Source organism: Nicotiana tomentosiformis, chromosome 5 (assembly GCF_000390325.3).
Source record: "Nicotiana tomentosiformis chromosome 5, ASM39032v3, whole genome shotgun sequence".
In the NCBI taxonomy this organism is placed as follows: Eukaryota; Viridiplantae; Streptophyta; class Magnoliopsida; order Solanales; family Solanaceae; genus Nicotiana; species Nicotiana tomentosiformis.
In genome coordinates, this window is record NC_090816.1 from 131,938,146 (window position 1) to 131,961,365 (window position 23,220).

The following is a 23,220-nucleotide window of genomic DNA, read 5'->3' on the forward strand; positions in this document are numbered from 1 at the left end:
GGAGCAAGATTTACCCTTTGCGCACCTGAAGAATAGCGGTTCCTGATTTTCTTATTAAAAAAAATTATTTTTAATTAATTTCTTAACATAGATAAATTGGAATACCATCGACAACTAACAAATAAAGAAAATTGTGTTCTAACTTCAAACATGTTTGACAATTGCATTCGAAATATACATCGGGATGATATTTCATCCATTATTTGTTCTCGAAATCTAAGTCTAGTTCAACCATAGAGGACTTGCCATTTATCTTCGACAAACCTCAAACGGACGACAATAGCAAATGCGAATTTTATTTATTTAGCTTGCTTTTTCTTTAATTTTCAACACGAGTCTTTCACACATATGTGAATTCGTTTATTATTGCTCCATTTCCCTTTTTTCCATCTTTCCCTGTCCACGGATGTAATAAATACGAAAAATAGTTTCGAAAATAGAGACGTGGGTCGTTTTCTTTAATTAAATGACCGTCTCTAAATTCTGTTGATGATAAAGACGAAACAAAACAGAAAAAAAGCCTACGATCCAAAAACTTTTGGCAAAATATAGTCAGTGTCTCACTTTCTGTTACTAGGTATCACGACCTTATTGGAAATAAAAAGTATCTTTTAACCAGGACTTGTATGTTTTTTCCAATTTCCAATAAAACGAGGACTTTTTTTTTCTATATACTTTATTAAGCACTTTCAGTTTTAGATTCCCTGGTATTAAAAATTTATGGAAAATGTAGATTAGATCAAGAATCCAAAGGGCCTGACTTCATGTCATCATTACTTTTGTTCACTTTATATTATAGACCTTTTACTAACTTTTGTATCACATCATGTTTTGTGGGTGTGGTTATGAGGTCTATTTTATCCAATATAATTATTCTTTAAAAATGTAGGCAAGTGTATGTCAATTTCTTCAAAAGCTATTCATTTTTAATGCATAATTAATCTATTAGAAAATTATGAATATATTTCTAATGGATTCGAACAACATAAGTATTTAGTACCTTCAACTGTAATTTTTTTTGTTTTTTACTAAAATTTACACGAGGTATCACTTAAGAACCATCTTAGGTCAGGGGCAAAGCTAGGTGAACGAAAGGAGGTTCGTTGAAAATTACACTGTGTATATAAGTTTATTTTAAATATATATATATTAGATATTGAATTCTCTTAGTTTCTCCGTGTGTATTTTTTTTAAAATTTCCCTAATGGAGATCATGCTTAGCTTCCGCCATTATTTTCAATCCCCAAAGAGAAAAACATGGTCAGTTGAAGACTCCATTCAGGAATCCACTTTCTTAAATACTTGTAATTCAGCCTTAAATTGTCACAATTTTACCATATGGTCTCATATTATTAAAAAACTTTCCACAAAAACTTCATTTATATTCTATGGTCTAATAATACAGTAAGAGGATTGTGTGATTGACCACTCTAAAACTACGTGCGGTCATATGGTCCAAAATAGTAGTAAGCCATTTACGCATGATTGTCACATCCACATCCAAAAGTATATTAGAGAAAGAAAGCGACCCATCTTCTTTATTTATTTCCAATTAGGTCCACAAATAAAATACAACATTCCAACCTGATATCCAGTGCAAACAATTGCTTTTAAAAGCTCTTTTAAGAATCATTTCGGTCTTTATTCATCCGTTTTAGGACACTAAACCAGTTTTGGAATTTGATTAAAAGCTTATAAAAGCGTGTAGTACTACAATTGATTAAGTCAAAAAGGCTAAATTAGTGAAACTAGTTAAGGTGTTTCTTTTTTAATCCATTTCTTTTATGTGATACTATTCATCACTTGTTATGTGACACTAAACTATTTTTAGAACAAGGAAAATGATGGAACTTGTAAACCAAATAATGTTGCGTTTGATTGAAGTTGGTATTGAAGAATTTGGTGATATGGATTCATTACGAGTGTGGTTATCTATTTAACTATCACATGTCATATGTCATATATGAATTTTAAATGTTAGCAGATAAAACAAGATTTAAAGTGATAGCTTCACAAAAAATATTAGTATATATGGAAGATAAAATGAGAGAAGGCTGTTTAAGATAATTTGATCGTGTCTTAGTGTGCTAGTCTCTAAATGCACCTGTCTATAGGTATAAAACTATGTAAGTAAAAGTATTAAAAGGGTGACGGCGTGGACCTAAAACTACATAGAAATTATCTCAAATATCTACGTACAATCTCATGAAATCCATACAAACCTAAACAGAATTATGGAACAATGGGAAACAAAAGATCTTTATATGTTATATACATCCACCTAGTTAAATTAAGATTTTAGTTATGTTAATACATTTAATATAGGTCTAATACTCTTTAAAAGTCTTCTAATTTTGTCAAAAAATTATATATCAGCGAACAATATGAAAAACGTCTAATAATTTTTATTTCATTCATATTTGATTGAAAAGAGTTTGAATAAAGTGATATCAACAGTGAGTATGCATATAGCAGATCCCAATTTAATTGGAATTGAAGTGTAGTTATTATTTAGTAACGAAAATAATACAATATTAAATTGTGATCTTAGGCAAAGAAGTGTGTCAGATTTGAAATTAATTATAACTAAGGCTTATGTTTGATGGTAGTAATGTTCTTAAATTGTTACTAGTATTAGTACCCGCGCGGATGCGCGGACACTAATCATGTCAAATGTTGAAATTATTTGGATTATATGTAAATAATATTAAAATTTAAACTTTCTCGGTAAATATAGATAGTCATTGGATATTAATAAAAAATATTACATGAAAAAAAACTAACCATTTCTTCTATTTTTCTTTTTTTTTTGATACCATTCTCGCCGGTGTCATTGGATCCTAAAAATAGCCGGAAAGCAAAATAATAACTCATATTTATGGCAAAACAATCAAATGTTGAGACTATGAATGACTCTTTGGATACGACTTAACTTTTTTACTACTACTTGAACTCTTATTTGGTGTGATGATATTATTTTTAAAATATTTATTTTTAATTTAGTTTCTAAAACTTTATTTTTCAAGAATAATTACTTTTATAATAATGTAAGTGAACATATTATCCTTAATTCAAACTCATCTTAGTTGGCTATCTAAAAATTTAAAAAATTCTTTAGCCAGTGATTTTTTTTTTCCAGTATGACTCCATTTTGATATTTGACATTAACCATGTTAAATATCTGAGTTATTTGAATTATATGTTAATAACCTTAAAATTTAAACCTTCTAAATAATTATAGATAATCGTTAGATATTAATTAAGAAAAACTACATGAAAAAAGACTAACATTTTCTCAAATCTCATAGTGATAATTTTATTTTTGCACTATTCTCATTGGTGTCATTGGAACCTAAAAATAGGCATAAAGAGAAATAATAACTCATATTTATGGCAAATCACAAAGGTTGACACAATATAAACGATTATTTGATTACGACGTGACTCTTTTACTACGACTTGAACTCTTATTTGGTATGATATTATCTTTCAATAAATATTTCTATTTTGAAATTCGAATATCTCTCTCTCTCTCTCTCTCTCTCTCTCTCTCTCTCTCTATATATATATATATATATATATATATATATATATATATATATATATATATATATATATATTTCAATAATGATTATCTTTATAATGACGCAAGTAAAGATATTATCCTTAATTTAAAATTTACTTTAATCGGCTATCTAAAAATTTAAATGATTCTTTAGCCGGAAAAACTTTATTTTAGTATGACTTCATTTTAAGTTTATCGATATCTCTAAACACTGATTTTAAATTTTAATACCATATATATACAAAAATTTTATTCGTTGAATCATTAAATGTTAAATTAGTTAATTGCTATTATATAACAATGCATATATTCTCTTAAAATTGTCAAGTAGTTTATTTTCGACACCATACTTGGCTTAACCTCAATGCAAACTACTCAAATTGTATTTAAATTCAAATTCGAATATCATATCAGTTTGTTAGTAATAGTGATTTTTTAAAAACACACACAATATAAATAAAAAATATATTCTAAGATACCCTTATCTTATAATATATGTATTTGAGTTGAAAAAATATTTGAAATCGATGAGATTATCTTCCAAATTTTTTATACTCAACAAAGATGAAACACAAGAAAATATATATATATATATATATATATATATATATATATATATATATATATATATATATATATATATATATATATATTTGTATTTGACTAACATAGACAAATAAAGAATAAAGTTAGCATATACTATTGACATTTATTAGATTTTCACTTGGCTTAACCATAATGTCAATTATATATGTGTCATGACCCAAAATCCCACCACAGGAGTTGTGATGGCACCTAATCTCTAAGACTAGGTAAGCCGATTTCAATTATATTTTTGAAGCCATTTTTTTGATCACGATGACCGAATGTACTGTTTGATTATAAATTAACAGTACAATAAAATGAAATGACTCTACGGGACTGCGGTGACCAAGAAGCTCTACCTTGAATCCATACGATCCCGCTTTAATTCTGCTCAAGCCCGATATCTCCAATACCTGGCTCTGCAAAAAAATATGCAGAAGTGTAGTATGAGTACACCACAGTCGGTACCTAGTAAGTATCAAAACTAACCTCAGTGGAGTAGAGACGAGGTACAGTCAAGACACTCACTAGTCTAATAACCTATGCAATAGAATATACAAAATAATAGGAAACAAATAGCAATAAGGGCAACATAAAACAACCAGTGGTATGCACAACAGACAACAATAATACCATTAATATCGTTCAATAATTAATAAATATAATTATACCCAATTAAATCAAAATTTTTAAATAAATGTCTTTCACATATAATTCTTTCGAATAACTCCCTTTCAAATATAATTTTCTCAAATAATTACCTTTCAAATATAATTCTTTCAATAAAACTCTTCAAATATAATTTTTCTCAAATAAATATTTTTCAAATACAATTCTATCATATAATACTTTCTAAATAAAAATCCTTGCAAATAAATATTTTAAAATAAAATTCTTTCAATTAAAAAGTCACCGTGTGACACCTCATTTCATAATTATAAAAAATATGGGTGTCAGTCCATTTTCATATTTTTCGTAAACACGAGTCTCACCCCATTTTTCATATTTTCACGGTACCTCGTGCCCATAATTAAATCATCATATTTTTCCGGCACCTCGTGCCCTCATTTCATATAACAACTGTACGGATAATTCACGTGCCAAAAATCATTATCATTTAATCACAGCACCTCGTGCCCACATTTCATATTACAACTGCACGGACAATTCACGTGCCAATATCCTCATTATTTACTCACGGCACATCGTGCCTACATTTCATTTTATAATCCGCCTGGCAATAGCCACAAACTCTCAATTTCAACATAAATCAGATTGTTATCAATTTATCAACAACAAGACAAATTGCACAAGGTATAAAAATAAACACAAGAAAATCACAACATCACATGAAAATCACCAACACCACAACTCCCTATCATCACATATCGTCCCTCACAATAGCCACCCTTATCTCTCCTATAGCCACCCTTATCCTTCCGCCCTGACAATATCAATAGCCACCCCTATCACTCCTATATCCACCCTTATCTCTCTTATAACAACCCTTATCCCTCCGCCTTGACAATACCAATAGCCACCTTTATCGATCCTATAGTCGCCCTTATCACTCCGCCCAGACAATATTCCAACAAACATAACAACAGTGAAATGCCACCCTTATACCCACATAATATCAACGGTGAAATGCCACCCTTATCTCCTAAAAATAATAACTCACAAAATACAACAATTTACACGGAAAATTATCACAGCAACATAACAAAATCAATTCATATCACAATTTGCCCAATGACCACAACCAAAATTTCAAGGATACAACCAAGTCAATAAATTTCACAACAAATAGCTGAAGGCTCCACACAATGTGTATAACACTCCAAAATAATCAACAGAGATAGAAAATTACTCAGCATAAAGCAAAGCCTTCATTAATCCAAATTCTCAATAATTATATAAACACCTCTTCTTAAGCTCATTTAATTAATTATTTGAAGAGGAAAAATCCATAATGAAATTAAGTTCCAATAATTATAAAACCAACAAATTCACGGAATCACATAAATAATCAAGTAAGAGTCACATCAAATTGTCATATAACAACTGATTCAACAATAAGAATTTAGGCATGACAAATAGATGATTAAATATATGCCAACAATTATCCAATTTACTACACAATATGCCTAAGACTTTAAGTCAATGAATTTTGCACATATAAGCCCGAGTACGTACTCGTCACCTCGCGTACACGGCTTTTCACATTTCACAAATGGCACATAAGACGCGATGCCTAAGGGGTAATTCCTCCACTCGAGGTTAAGCAAGACACTTACCTCGACGAAACTAAACTGAGTCTTTTAAATGATCTTCATGAGTGAAGCCACCTCCGGACGGCTCAAATCTGAAATTCGCCCCTTCATAAATACTACGATGGTCCACCACACTAAACAAATTTCAATCTACAACAATGCAACACAATTGCGCCAATATTAGCAAGATTTCTATACTTTAAGTCATTTAGACAATTTATCAAACATCTAATATGTATATTTTTCTACAACCTCCTTCAATGGAATTTCTTCACCTAACAATCACCTTCCACACAAATGATTGATCTCACAATCGTCTCTGGGTCATCCACAACTTCCCTTAGCACATGCATGCCCAACAACTCACTCCCAACTCACACATCTTATCAATTAATTCATTTTACAATCTCTACAATACCAACACACCTAGGTTGGACACTTATTACTTTCAATCACCATCCCATAAGTCCTAACACATATTTCGTACATAAATAATCACCATAGATTAGTTAGAGATGGTAGACATACCTCTTATAGTGAAACTCTTGAGAATTCCAACTTGTAGTGTTCTTGACCAATTTGGGGATTTAAATGGAAATCTATGGATCTTCAAGATTAATCCTTTTTAATACAAGTATTTAGAAGTAGTAATCAACTCAAAATTACTCCAAAAACATTACCTTGGATCATGGGAGGGAGGTGTTGGACGGATTCCCCTTGATATGCAAGCCCTAGCTCAAAGAAATGATTTACCTCTCTCTCTACCCGGCCTTAGGGGGTATTTAATGGGTTCCTACGTGCGCGGCCGCGCACCAGGTCAAGTGGCCGCGCATCCGGCCGCGCACCTGAGGCAGAAAGTCTCAAATATGCGCGGTCGTGCATCTGGGCGCGCATATGATACAGGTCCAGTAAAATGGTCATAACTTTCTGTATACTTATCCAAATGATGAACGGTTTAATTCATTGGAAACTAGACTCAAAGAGCTTTAATTTGATAGGTTGTACGCCATATAACTCTGTATATATTAAGAGTTATGCTCATTGACAGTTAGGTCTTGTGCAAACTCACTTGAAACTTTAGTCTATTATGAAATTTTCAACTTCTACATTCGATGCCAAAACCTATCGAATCAAGTCCGATTGACCTCAAAATCTGTACACAAGTCATAAATGATATAACGAACCTATTTAAATTTTCAGAATCGAATTCCAAACTCGTTATAAAAAATTCAACCTTCGATCGAACTTTCCGAAAATTGTCTATTTTCCAACTTTCGCCAAAATACGTTGAATTGTCCTACGGACTTCCAAATTTAAATCCGGAGATACACCTAAGTCCGAAATCATCATACGAAACTATTGACATAACCAAAATTCCATTCCGGGGTCGTTTGCTCAAAAGTCAACTCTCCGATCAACTCTTTCCATTTAAGCTTCTAAATAAGAATTGTTCTTTCAATTTATTTCTGAATCTTCCGAAAATCAAACTCGACCACACCCGCGAGTCATAATACATATTACGAAATTGTTCGAGACCTTAAGTCACTAAACGGGACGTTAATTCTTAAAACGACAAATCGGATCGTTATAATATGGTAATTTTATTCCTTTAATATATATATAGATTCTAGCCACCATAGTAGCTTTTAGTAATTTTTACAGACAATGTTTTTCCTTCAAAAGTTTGAAGATTTTGCAGTTGTTTCCTTCAAAAGTTTGAAGATTTTGCAATTGCCCACTAATGTTATTTCAAACATCTTCTACACTACCTATTTTAATCTACACACAGCCCGCAGTATAAAATATACTTTGGCCAAATAGGTGTACGACCCCTTAAACTTGGCTTCAGTTTCTATTTTGACACCTTAACTTAGCTTTTTTCCTATTAAACACTTTAACTGTACTTTGGACTATACCATTTAAACACAATGCATGACCGGGTTGTAAAAACTTAAGCGCGTGTTTTTAAACGCTTCCCATGTGGAATAACATACCAATAATAATCTCACACATGTTTATTTATCCAGGTCGGATAAAAAATCCCGTTTTTACCTTACCCACATACCTCGCCTCACTTAATCGATCTTCCACCCAAAATCCCCTTTCTTTAGCCTAATAAACCCTAATAAACTACATTGAGACCGATTTCCGGTGGAATCTTCATCGATTTTGAGTTAGATTCAACTACCCGTCAACTATTTGGCCATTATATTACTAATACGGGTAATCATTTGCTTCTTTTGATCGTGGTGGTGAGTGGAGTTGGTCGTAATTAGAGCTGGTCGTGACTAGAGTTGGTCGTGACTGAAGTTTCAAGGGTCTAGACATGTCTGTAGACGAATATATTCTTGTTGATTTTCACTATGGTGGATATATTGTCAAGGATCCTGTCCCAAGATATGTAGGAGAGAGGGGTGAGGATGGTCACATGATAGACAATGACCACTTTTCTCTTTTTGAGCTTTTGTCCTAGATAAAGGATATGGGGTATGCTGAGGTAGAGGGTTTTTATTTAATTAATCCTAAATCTAATGACTTTGTCTTGATTGAAAATGATGAACAACTGTATAATATAGTTTGTCACCTTAATCATCTTGATCATTTAGATTTGTATATTAAGCATGTAGTTAATGAGCCTGTGTTGCTTGATGAGACTGTCCCATGTGGCCTTTTATGTGGGCCAGAAGTTGTTGAACCAAGTGAAAATACATTAAATAAAGAGGCTAGGGCAACATCTACTGTTCCAGAGGATATAAATGTCCAAGAAAGTGCTGCAAATAACACATCTGTGCCTGAGGAAAATCTAGCTGATGTTGGGGTTGCAGGTGAGAATTTACAAGGGGCCGAAGAAACAACAAACATAGATGCTAGTTTGGCATCAGATCTGTCAAGTAGTGAGTCTGAATTAGATAACATTCCTGATGAAGATGATAGTGATGTGAATGAAGAGCTCACTTCATTAAGGCATGAAAGAAGAAAGAAGAAAAAACAGAAGAAACAAAGAAAGAAACCTACTCCAACTGAAGAGATTATTCTGGGAGAAGCTGGAATAGATAAAGGCTTTGAGGATATTGACAGACCATCTAAGGAGGACAGGTTTGCTGGAAAATTAGGAGGGGATGAAGACTACTACACCATTTATGATATTGGAAGTGATGATAGCACAGATGAGTTAGATGTTTTAGCTGAACGAGGCATTGACTTACCTCCTAGAAGGAGAAGTAAAAAGGTAAGGTTTGATCCTGACTATTACCTTGCTATTTTTGAGCTTGGTATGGTATTTAAAAATGCTGTAGAGTTTAGAAAAGCAGTAGCCTCATATGCTGTGGAGAACAAAGTGCAACTAACAATTAGGCCTAATAAAAAGGATAGGGTTAGAGTTAAGTGTAAAGGAGCCAAGTGTAACTGAGAATTGTATGCAAGCAATTATGGAGATTCATGTGACTTTACTGTGAAGAAGTACCATCCAGCTCATAAGTGCAACACCAAAAATAAGAAGAAATTATGTACTTCTAAGTACATTGCCAATAAGTATAAAGATAGGATTATTTCCCAGCCATATATTAAGTTGTAGGAGATTCAGGATTTGGTCAGGGATAAGTTAGGTTTGTATGTTGGAAGGACTGTTTGTTATAGGGCTAAGTGTAGGGTGATAAGTCAATTCATGGGTGACTGGAGGATGGAATTTAACAGACTTGCTGATTATGCTGAATTTAACAGACTTCTAAGTACATTGCCAATAAGTATAAAGATAGGATTATTTTCCAGCCATATATTAAGTTGTAAGAGATTCAGGATTTGGTCAGGGATAAGTTAGGTTTGTATGTTGGAAGGACTATTTGTTATAGGGCTAAGTGTAGGGTGATAAGTCAATTCATGGGTGACTGGAGGATGGAATTTAACAGACTTGCTGATTATGCTGATATTATTAAGCAAACAAATCCTGGGAGTTCATGCTGGATTAGAGCAGATAGTGAGACTATTCCTGGAAAGAATATGTTTGTCTATTTCTATCTATGTTTAGATGCTTGGAAAAGAGGACAGTTAGAAGGATGCAGAAGGATTATAGGATTTGATAGTTGTTTTCTAAAGGGAATCTGCAAGGGTGAGTTACTTGTTGTAGTTGGTAAAAATGGGAACAATCAAATGTTTCCTATTTCATGGGTTGTAGTTGATCAAGAGACAAAACACTCCTGGAGCTGGTTCATCACATATTTGATTGCAGATTTACAGTTGGGAGATGGTGTTGGCTTAACTGTTATGTCAGATATGCAAAAGGTAAAGTTACAATCAACTTTTAATTTTTCTTTTTCCTGCTTTATATATACTGTCCACTAACATTTATTACTATTTTTTTGTAGGGATTAGTACCAACTATAAGGGAATTACTACCAATGGCAGAACACAGAATGTGTGCTAGACATATTTGGTCTAACTGGTCCAAGAACTGGAGAGGTAAAGAAATAAGGAAATAATTCTGGAGATGTGCCAAAGCATCTTATGAAGTAAAATTCAAGGAAGAACTAGAAGCAATGAATAAGCTTGGTTATAAGATATGTGAAGACTTGTTGAAGTATGATAAAGAGTATTGGTGTAGGGCATACTTTAGAGAAGATTCAAAGTGTGATGTCATTGAGAATAACATGTGTGAAACATTCAATTCTTAGATAGTAGGTCCTAGGCACAAGTATGTTATAACTATGTTGGAAGAAATTAGACATAAAATCATGAATGAGACCATTGGAATGAGGAAGTTTGCTGAGACTTGGGGTTACTGACATTGCACCAATGGCTAGGATGATACTGGAAGAGAACAAAGCCCTTTCTAGGAGGTGTAAGGTTATGTGGAATACAGAATATGGGTTTGAAGTTGATGAAGGTGTGTACATATTCATTGTTGATTTTAGGACCATGACATGTACTTGTAGATCATGTATGTTGAGGGGCATTCCATGCCAACATGCAGTATGTGCATTCTATGATAGAGAAATGGACCCAGATGATTATGTTGCCCACTGGTATAGGAAGGAAACTTTCCTTAAAGCTTACCAGTATTTCATTCAACCAATTCCCAACATGAACATGTGGTCGGATTCAACAAATCCATCTATAGAGTCTCCAGAGCCTAAATCTATGTCAGGTAGACCAAAGAGATGTAGGAGAAAAGTCAAGAATGAACCAAGAAAAAGGCATGGTAAACTATCAAAGAAAGGGGTAAAAATGACTTGTTCAAATTGCCAACAAACATGACACAACAAATCTGGATGCAGGAAAGGGGTAAGTTCTGATATTTGTAATTCTGTCTTTTACATTCTTTTTTTGCAATTCTGATATTCTTTTCTTTTACTTCTGTCAGCATGTTCCAAGAAGTGCTACTCAACAAAGTCAAAATATGTCACCACCTCCACCAAGATCATCTCAGGAAATACCATCTCAACAAAGCAATCCATCCTATATATGTGAGGATACAAATGTTGTCAAAAGACAAAGCAACAACCAATCAATTGGGCTTGGTAGAGGAGGAGGAAGAGGAAGAGGAAGAGGCCATGAACTAGGTAGGGGAAAAGGAAGAGGAACTACACTAGGAGGAGGCTCGGCTAATGCAGCAACCATTGGACATAAAAGGCCAAGGCATACTGATTTTGGGATTTTCACTGACACTATGACTGGAACTACTATCCTGAATGTAAGAGTGTATAGTTTATTATAATACAGTTTTGTGGGCTGAAATTGTTCTATTTTTTACTAATTCATTGTATTTTACAGCCTGGTATATCATTTGAGAGAGTCATATCAGGTGGGACATTCAAGGATACATCTGCAACTAATATAGACATTGGATTTAAGCCCCCCGGATTGAAGTTTAAAGGAAGAAATGCAGTGATAAGGTCACAACTTCAGCAAATGAGTGCAGCAAGGAAAAAAGGTTCTTCAAGTCAAACAAGTTCAGCTGCATCTACACTGTGAAACAGACCAGTTTTTATTTATGTTATCTAAGATGTCACTATCAGTTTTTTTGTTTGGGCAGTTATGCTCTATTAGAGTTTACTAGTTTGGGCAGTTATATGTTTGGGAAAACAATGCTCTATTTTTTTTGTAATTTGTAGACCAAAATAATGCTCTATTTTTGAGCTTGGATGTAATGCTAGTCCATCACATTATGCAATGGAATGTTTAGGCAGTTATGTTTTCAATTCATGAATATGAATTTGCATTTCATTCATAACACATTATGGAAGTGCAGCTGAACTTAAATTTGCATTAAAAATTGATCATTTCCATTTCATTCATAACAGGATAATGTACATTAATAAAAGGCCAAATTCCTAGTACCTACTTCCAACATACTACATTTTTCTTGAACTAATAGCAGCAACTACAACACTATTAGCACCAGCATATCATAAAAATACTACATTGTTCTTCAAACCACTAGCATCACCAAAGCCAAATCCATAGAAACACCACCACCACCACAACAACAAATAACCACTTCAATCGCGCAACTGTTTTCTCAGTTCTTTCGACTCTCTTCAACAGACCCTGTATAACCCTCTTAGCTTGGTCAGGCATTTCATCATCATGCCATCTGAAATATTTGCAGCCATCTCGACCCTACAAAATTCAAAAAGAAATGCAGCCAAAAAAAATTAAAAACAAATTTCTTTATTAAGAAATTCAAGAGTCTAACAAAAATAATACGATCGACTTATCAATTTACAACCATAAAATCGGCGACCTGGGTTTGCAGATGACCATGATATAGTCAGTGGCGCATTAAATCCACTGTGGCAAATTTTCATTCCATTGCGAGAAGTTGTTGATTTTTGTGACATGGAACTGATAAATGAAAAAGATGAGGAAGAAATCAAATCAAGATTCAAGCTTGAGCACCTAAGCTTCAGTAGAATGGAAAAATGGCGAATTTGCAAGGGAAGAAGACAAAAGAGGAATTAGTGCATTCTTGAGAGAAAAAATGGGAAAATCGGATATTTTAAAATGGGTCTAACGGGTGAGTTTTATTTTTACCGTTGGAATATCCACCTAAGCAAATATTAATAACATTCACGCGCTTATCATGTGTGGGCACAATGCTCCTTTGGCCGGACATGCGTTGTGTTTAAATGGTATACACCAAAATAGAATTAAAATGGAAAAATGCTAAATTAAGGTGTCAAAATAAAAATTGGAGCCAAGTTTAAGGGGCCGTCTATATATTTGCCCTACTTTTAATTTGCCAAGTTAGACGTAAATGGAAATGAAAATGAATTACTCACCAAAAGATTGTTACAAAAAACGGAAGTCTTTATTCAAAATCAAATTATTGATACTAACTACTCCAGAATATATCACATCAGCGTTGGAAAGGAATATGTAGTAAAAAGAATTTGAGAGATTTAGTTATAATCACTTGCTTAATTATATTTCTTTTTCCTTTTTTGTTATCTATTTATTTGGATATGAGATATATATCTTATAACTAAAGTATTTTAAAATGTGTTACTCTTTGTTCTTTCCAAGATTGTCCAAATTCAAGTGTTAGAGTAATGTATACAAGACAAATTAAATTTAATTTTTTCCTTTTTCTTGAAAAAAGAAAAGTTCGTTAAATAAAAATATATTAACAAAAATTTGGCAAAACTCATGGATTTCACCTTTGTTACAAATGAACCACTTCTTTGTTTTTTGTTTTTTTTAAAATTTTTTTTGGGTCAAAGACCACTTCTTTATATTCCTAAACAGTTGTGATGCATGCAATCAATATTAATTACTCTTTGCTCTATCATAGTATGCTGTTATTTCAAATTTCAAAATTCTAACAAACTATAAATATGAGATTTTACTGAATTTACTCTAGGATTACAAATATCTCTTCACCCAAACATTAAGTTCAGAATTATCTCAAAAACTACCAATATGATATTTTAGTGAATTTATTCTAACATGAAGTGAAATTATTTCAAACTTTCGTTGAGCTTACCTAAGTAATATCGAATTATAGGATTTAACATAACAGTGAACATTTTAAACCATCGAACCATAGTAAAACATACTACTCTAATAAATATTTGTTTGCTATTCCATACTTGTGCCGTGTACTAGCTATTGAAATGTAACAAATATTCGATGGAATAGTCGAGATACGTTTCAATGTTTTGAAAAAAATATTTCTCTAAATTTAATTATATTAATACTAAATAGTGAGATATAGCTTTCAATTTGCTTTCTAGACAAACATCAATTTTTTTTTCCTTAAGAGAACGATAAAAATTAGGAAAAATTTATCACTTTTCCTTTGATACAAGAGGACCACTTCTTTATTTTGCTAAACAGTGTTGATGTCATGCCCACATCAAATAGAAAAACTAAATTTTCCCTCTATATAGATTTAGGCAATCAATATTAATTACTTTTTGCCCTTAAATGGAGTAGGCTTTTTTGTTTCAATTTTTTGAATTCCAACAAACTGCCAATATGAGAATTAGGAGAATTTGTGATAAGATTACAAAATTCTCCTCACCAACGTTAATTTTTTAATGTTATAATTTTAGTGTGTTTTTGAAAAGTATGTCAATGGAATGTGATAAAATATTATTGTTTTTTCATATCAAACATCTAAAATAATTACAATTGTGATAGGATATTAAGTATCAATTTAAATTTTCAGTATGAATTTTCTAAATTACTTATACATTATTGATGACGCTAAAATTTTATTATATTAATAATATTTTAAAATTTCACATAGATATTATTTTTTCATAATATCGACCATGCATCGGGCTGATGTTAATATTAGTTTTTCCCTGTATAGAGATTTAGGCAATCAATATTAATTACTCATTTCCCATAAATAGTATATAGTAGGTTTTTCATTTCAATTTTTAAAATTCTAACAAACTGCCAATATTATGAGATTTAATGAATTTGTTATAAGATTACGAAAATATCCTCACCAAACATTAATTTCAAATTTATCTTAAAACTACTACCCATTACTAGGCCCCACAAGGGATGGGATAAAGTCTTTGCAAATATCGCACTTTTTGTTCTTCCAATTTTGTCCCTATAATGTATGTTTATTTGCAAAAGTGCCCCGGATCTCCTTTGACTTGCTTGTAATACTTTTTAATTATTTTTAAGTACAGAACATGGAGTGAAAGTGGAGCTATGCTACGCTGTGTTTGAATCCGTACAGTGTATTTTGCTTGTGGATTAATTAAATAATTGCGACATTATTGGATTTAATAGCATATTTGTATCTTCTTTTTTCTAGTTAAATAGTTTATAAGATGCATTTAACTAAACTTCTTTTAAAAAATAATTTTACAAATATTGCGTTTAAAGTATCTTCTTATAGACTTTTTAATGTTGATTGGATATCTCCTATACAATAAAACAAAATAGAATAAGAATACTTCATGCCTTTAATACGTGAAGATGTAAAAGTTTGAAGGAAGGGGCATTCAATCTGCTATGATCGTACTTCAAAGAAACAAAATCAATTGAATCTATAGAAGCAGATGATATTAATTATCGATAAAACGCTCATTTGATTGAAAATTTAATATAAGATATTCATTTATTATAAACATATATCGAAAAATAAATGACGGGGAGGCGGAGGAAGCAAGAAACATAAGCATCAAATAGGAAAGAAGTAGGATTGTAGCGCGTCTGACATAGTCATTATTTCTCCATCTCTTGCTTTGAAGGAAATTCGTTAAGAGAACCCAATAAAGGGATTTGTTTTCTGTAAAATATAGGATTCTTTATATAGAACTTACCATCAACAAAGTTATAAAAGAAATATGGGTCGGCCCAAGCCTCGACAATGAGTTCAAGTCTTAAATATATTACACAACATAAAGGCCCTAAAAAAGTATGATGACAAACTCACGACATAATCGTACCCGACTTGTTATCAAACGACCTCCATATCTAATTATTATTACCGCATTGGGCCAACATAATAACGTTTGTTTAAAATAATTATTATAATTGTAACTTAATTAGCGAGTACAGATATGTCTTTAATTTTTCTTCTAAAAATATATCTTTTTACGTGTATAAAAATACTTCAATCGACCACAATAGTTTGGTTTCATGATATATCGATGAGTATAATGAGAATACTCGTAACTAAAACTTTAAAGTTCATACTCTTCTCGTTATTAATACATGTTTATGATATAATAACCTTTTTTTCATTCTTTATCAAACCTCTTTGAATCGTTTATGAAGAAAATAGGAAGGCTGAAATTCGTCTCTTAATATAGTCTATATCTACGGCCGACGCAACTCCATTTCAACGCCTCACTACTTTCATTTTGGGACTTGAAAGGCGTGGATTATCTGCGATGACAGCTTATCATGGGTGTCACAACAGCAGATCAAAACCACATTGCCTAAATCCCAGCCTGACATACAATGACAATATACGTAATTTATTAAAATCTCAAGAGCAAAACAGACAATGAGTAGTAGCCTTCACATATCCACGTGGAAAATCTTTTCTCACTCCCTCTTCCTGTCCACTTCTTACCCGACCCGATTCAACACTCCTATATAAACCCAACCTCCTCCGATCACTTTCCCCGCGATCTCTCTCCTTCTCACCGTCGGAACTCACCTTTTTCTGTTAAAAAATTTTCCAAAAAAAAAAAAAAAAAACAGTGAGAGGATAACGCAAAATTTCTTTTCAGTTTTCCGTTTTATTTGCTGTTAATTCATTTGTTTTTTGTGCTTTTTCAACATGGAAGATTATGATTCTATGCTAATTGAGGAGAAACTACTTAACGGCGTTAATAACGGAGATGATCACGGGTGGCGAACGGTGTCGTATCAGAAGAAAAACAAAAAGCAGTCACTGAAGAAGAAGCCGGAGGATGACTGGAACGCCGTCGTCGAGAGCTCCGGCGGTGACGTTTTCCGATCGATCGAGGAGCATGCGGAGGAGAGACGGAAGCGAATAGTTGAGGCTCAGAAGCTCTACGAAGCTGAAAATTCAACTGCCGTTGTAGATAACGGTAACGGCGAGGAGTATGGTAGCAGTGACGGTGAAAACGCCGCTGCTGTTAGTGGTGGCGCCGTCGTTGAGAAGAAGAGTAAACCGAAGAAGGCGAAGAAACCGAAGGTTACAGTTGCTGAAGCTGCTGCGAAGATCGATAACTCTGATCTCGTTGTTTTTCTCGTTGATATATCAGTGAGTTTATGTAAATTTTGAAAAAATTTTAACTTTTTTGATCTTTTTAATTTTAATTTTATTTTTATTTTTATTTTTATTTTTTTGTTTGTGAATTTTGTTGAAGGCGTCGTACGAGAAGCAGGAAGATATACAGCTAATGAGATTTGCGGATTACTTTGGACGTGCATTTGCGAAAGTGAGTTCATCACAGTTCCCATGGATGAAGATTCTCAGGGAATCCGGAGTTGAAAAAATGGTTGATGTGAGTTAATTTCTCTCTTAAAGGTGTAATCTTTTAAGAAAATGATTAAATTTTGACATGCAAAATGTGCTTTTGAAGCTAAAAGAACGAGTCTTTGTATTTTGTTTTTTCACTCTTCTATTGTGAATAGAAACTACAAAGTATATAGTATAATTCTGCAAGATTAATTTTCTTTTAAAATATCCGAATAGTTTTTGTATCAGTAGATGGATGTCTTTCCATTTTTAATGGGAATGCCTTGCATGTTTTATGAAGTGCTCTGATCTTGAAATTGATACTTTCATCATTAGAAACAACATGATTTCCGACCTCTTGCAATCATTAACATAACGAAAAGAAAAAAGAATTCCCCCCCAAAAAGGGATTGCTCTTGGTCTTGCTTGGGTTTTTGGACAAAAAATCTTAGGTTGGTTTACTGAAAAATCCAAGTGAATAATTTTCTTTTTCTTTTTTTTTCCCCTTCCTTTTCCTCTCAGTTATTGCCAGTGCTTTTAATCATCTGAAATGCCTGCACAATCATTTTTTGAGTAATCAGTTTGTTATCTTATTATTGATAATGGTGTCTCTTTTGATGTTTTAACTTTTCTTGATATTGAACAGATCCCTCTTTCTCAAATTTCTGAGGATGTCTATAAGACATCAGTTGACTGGCTTAACCAGCGATCGTTTGATGCACTTGGTTCCTTTGTGTTATGGTCATTGGATAGCATTGTTGCTGATCTTGTACAGCACCAAGGAGCTTCAAAGGGATCCAAAAAGGTGGTTCAGCAAGTACCTTCAAAATCTCAGGTTTGTGCTTTGTCTTTTCTGCATGTTATTTTGAGAGTTTTGTGCCATGTGTGGTGAGACTACAATGAATCAACTGCTGTTGTCTTTTTGTGGTGATAGAAGAAAGAATCAGTTGCATGTGTGTTATTGGAATTAGATGAAGCTATATTTTCGAGGAATCATATCCCCACCATAAAGGAGAAAGAAAAAGGGTGAATGTGGGGAGAGGGCATGGATATCTACACCTTGCATGTGTTTTGTGGTTACAGCTTCCTGGTAGCAATACGTATCTCAGGGTTTCAATACAATCTAGTAATCTATAGTTGAGCGGCATCATGAGTAGTTAGTATTTAATGCCCGATTAACTGACAGCATATAGATTATGGCCTTAGTTTGGTAGGTCACTAATGAACAGAGGTAAATATTACTACCACATTCTTTGTCGCTACTAAAGCGAATCTAGGGTATTAAATTACACTACCTCAAAAGTTATAGTGATTATGAAAATCTCTTTTTAGAACAACTAGAACATCCGTGTTAGTAATGGTAAGAGCTCAATTTGATTAACAACCCTCCATAACAAGCTTGTTTGTATATCCGGGGTGTATTTCTATAGCAATCTGTATTAAATGCTCCTTTTGCATGTTGGATTTGAAGCCCTAAGGAGGTAACAGGACTATTTGGAATCTATCCGGAATAAATGTGATAATTAGTGGAGATTTGAATTCTGTCCTTATGTAACTAAAAGCTTCGTGCCTTTTTTAATTAAAAAAACTCCAAACTAAAAGCTTTGTAAAAGCCTCAGTTTGCCTCTCACCTTTGTAGTATTAGTTTAAAAAAAGTTTGGAGCTTGGAGTTATTTCTCTTTCATATCTATGCATTTGTGTCGTCATGGACTGATTTTGCTACATCGCGTGATATGTTCGTTTATGAAATGGTTTGGGGTTGTGTAAATTTTATCTTTTCATGTCAACAAAACCTTCTTTCTCGCCTAGAATAATAATCTGATCCATTCTTTTTATGAAACTTGGGTTAATCGTGTCAATTGCAGCACATTGTAAACTGTGAAGTTACTCTGCCTGTCTAGATGTTCTCCATTTCAACTTCTCATTATCTTCTTCTCAAATTTGCGTCAGCCCTAAAATTTAAGAATACTTACCTTGATCATTGTGTACTTCAACCTTCTCCATTGAGAATTCCCTCTAGGCTCTTGCTGAACTCTCTAATAGACACTTCAATGGAGAAGATATGTTGGAAACTCTATCATTGCCTCGTGAATCTGAATGACTAATTTTCTTCTCTCGCGTTTCTGCTTCCTAAGAGTTACTAGATTCAGTTTTACAATTGTTTGCAACTGCTTTCAATATAAGAAAAGGAAAAGAGGATGTCAATGTGGTATTGCTTAATTAGTAGACTGGTCTAAGTTAAACTTTATTCTGGCATAGTTTTATTCTTTTGGTTCTATTTACTGTATATTAATCATTCAGAATCTGCCACAAATTGGTAAACTTGGAAATGAAGGATCTCAATAGCTAATATTTGTGACTTATCATATGAAGTACTTAGTAAATATATGTCATTGAACTGCAGGTTGCCATGTTTGTGGTTCTAGCAATGGTATTGCGGCGGAAACCTGATGTTTTAATCAGTCTCTTGCCAATAATGAATGAAAATGCAAAATACCAAGGACAAGATAAGCTTCCAGTCATGATTTGGGCAATCACTCAGGTAAAAATTATCATTCGGTGGTTTTGATTTCCTTTCTAGATAATCTTTGGGATATTGCCATCATCTATCTATTTTGTCTCTAATTCTTGTAGGCTTGCCAAGGTGATTTGATCGTGGGATTGTTCATGTGGGTACATTTTCTTTTACCAATGTTAAGCAGTAAATCGAACAGTAATCCACAGGCAAGAGACTTAATCTTACAGTTGGCTGAGAGGTACGTATTTCTATCCTTATTAAGCTTGTCAAAAAGGTGTTTGATCAGTTCTTCAGGTGGTAATGTTGGTTCTTTTCTCTTTCAGAATTGTACCCTTGCCAAAAGCTCGTGCTATCCTCATGAATGGTGCAGTGAGAAAGGGAGAACGCGTTGTGCCTCCATCAGCTCTTGAGGTTTTGATGAGGATCACCTTCCCAGCACCTTCTGCTCGAATCAAGGTGATTATTACCACTGTCATCATGCTTTTTCCCCTCAATATACTAATAAGTTGCTAAAAGAATATATTTTCTGTATCTGAGTAGTTTGTGATGCTTGTTATGTTCAGGCCACTGAAAGATTTGAAGCTGTGTATCCCACACTGAAAGAGGTAGCTCTTGTTGCTTCCCCTGGGAGCAAAGCAATGAAGCAGATAACCCAGCAGATAATGCTTTTTGCCATGAAAGCCGTTGGAGAAGGTAAAGCAAGAAGTTATACTGTATGTTGGTTTTGCAGCTCCTTCCTTGCTTCAGATTTGTCGGTGATTGGTTATGCGGCTATATAATCCTGATTATTACCTGTTTTATAGGTGTTCCTGAGCTATCAAGCGAAGCTAGTGAGCTATCTATTTGGTGTTTAACTCAGAACCCTGACTGTTACAAGCTCTGGGTAAGAAATCTTAGTTCTTGATTTTTTCCTCTGTTGGTCTAGTGATTCCAAACTCGTCTCTTTTGTCTTTAAATCTCTAGTGACTGCTCTGTTATGTTTCCCTTTGTGATTGTAACAGGACAATGTTTATCTGGACAATGTAGAAGCAAGTTTAATAATAATAAAGAAGCTGTCTTCAGAGTTCAAGGTGCATTCTGCTAAGGGACCTGGTCTTGATCCCTTGAGGGCGACCTTAAACAGTATTCGACTTAAGGTACATTAGTCTTTCTGTAGTTAAACATGCCACAGTGATAAACGAAAAATGAAGTGTATCCATATAGCGCAGGGTGACGAAAGTCTTAAAAATTATTGGTTTGTCTTGTATTATGGCCTGTTTGCAGTAAGAAAAGGTAATTATGGCTTTCAGTTTCCCTTTTGGTTTTTTTTTTTTTGGGGGGGGGGGGGGTTGTTTCAGGCCAGATGTCATCATCTTGTTTCCACATTTATATTGATGTTGTGTCATTTCTGAGCTTGTCATTGAGCACCGAGTGACCTAAGTTAAGAAATGGCATGATGTCATTGGCATCAAATATGACACCCGAGTTTCGTCATATTAAATCTTATTCATCTTTCTGGATTAGTCAAGTAAACAGTGAAGGAGAATAAAGAATGGTCCTCTCTGTGAAAGGAAACTAGTAATCTGATGGGTCTTATAACTGAATAATGTAAGAAATTTATCAATCCATCATCATATAGTAAGCTGTTGGTAATTTAACTGATCTTTTTATCTTTATGATAATGTAGAGTGAGAAGGCATTGGCCAGTGTGGATGATGCTGCCCGTCAAGCATCCTTGAAGGAAGTGCAGAAGCACTGCAAGATTTTGCTCGGACGCTTAACCCATGGCAACGGATGCGTGAAAGCTCTCCTTCTTATCGGTATCACAGTGGCTGTGGGTGCTGCTTTTATCTCAAAGGACTTGCAGTCCCTGGATCTCAAGAAACTGTTGGCTGTTGTCTCTAAGGACTTGCAGTCCCTGGATCTCAAGAAACTTCTGGCCGATCTCAACTTGGCTTGATCCTTCCCCTCTCATGTAGAGGAGGGTTGTAAGTCAAATCACCTTACCTTGCTTTGTTATATGTCTAAATTATGTCCCGGCGCAGAGAAGATAGGCGGCCCATAACAAAATGGGTAGAGATTGAGTTGGTATAGGAAAAAATAGATACAGTAAATATGATGCCCAAGTTTGTGGCTTCATTTTTACAGGGTTTGTGTTTTTTAAGTTTCTATGAAACAGAATTATTTAAGTAATCAAGTTTCGTTGACTGAATTCTGTTTGGTTTTCTTTTTCCAAACCATTTTCAAATGATTTGAAATGGTTTTATATATATGAACGGAATGGTAAGATGGCTATATGGTTGAAAAGCTTTCCCTTGACTTTTTAGCTCCTATTAGGTACAATGGTTCGCTTATGAGAACTTGGGCCTTTTCCCTTATGTACTTTTTCTTATAGCCTGTTTGGCCAAGCTTCTCAAAATTGAAGTGTTTGGCCAAACTTTTAGAAGAAAAAAAGTGTTTTTGATAAGAAGTAAAAATCGTTTTGGAGAAACAGAAAAAAGCCACTTATCTCCAAAAGCCTTTTTTGAAAAGTACTTTTGAGAAAAATATACTTAGCAACACTTTTTAAAGGTTGGCCAAATAATAATTGTTGCATAAAAGTATTTTTCAAATTAATTAGTCAAACACAAATTGCTTTTCACCAAAAGTATTTTTAAAAAAAGTAATTTTGAGAAAAACACTTCTCAAATAAACTGATTTTAGAAGCTTGGCCAAACATACTATTAGTATAAATGACACCAGATAGCCATTCTAAAGGGATGCTATTTAGGAATTACTCAATGTGTCTTGAATTAAAAAATTTCCGTTTAATTTTTCAGGACACAAATGTCTTGAATTGTTTGAAATTAAAATTTTTAGTTCAAATTTTAAGGACAAAATAAGTATTGGCTAATCC

The 23,220-nt window shown here is 33.4% G+C and overlaps 1 protein-coding gene across 1 annotated transcript; it reads left to right on the forward strand.

Annotated features, from left to right (window-relative positions):
- Positions 1-17,023: 17,023 nt before the first annotated feature.
- LOC104088123 (uncharacterized) lies at positions 17,024-22,536 on the forward strand. Its single transcript, XM_009592754.4, has 10 exons — positions 17,024-17,629; positions 17,736-17,873; positions 18,474-18,662; positions 20,232-20,369; positions 20,462-20,583; positions 20,669-20,801; positions 20,909-21,038; positions 21,149-21,228; positions 21,347-21,481; positions 22,012-22,536. Exons 1-10 carry the CDS (start codon positions 17,180-17,182, stop codon positions 22,282-22,284), a joined length of 1,788 nt encoding a protein of 595 aa, XP_009591049.1. The 5' UTR covers positions 17,024-17,179; the 3' UTR covers positions 22,285-22,536.
- Positions 22,537-23,220: the final 684 nt, after the last annotated feature.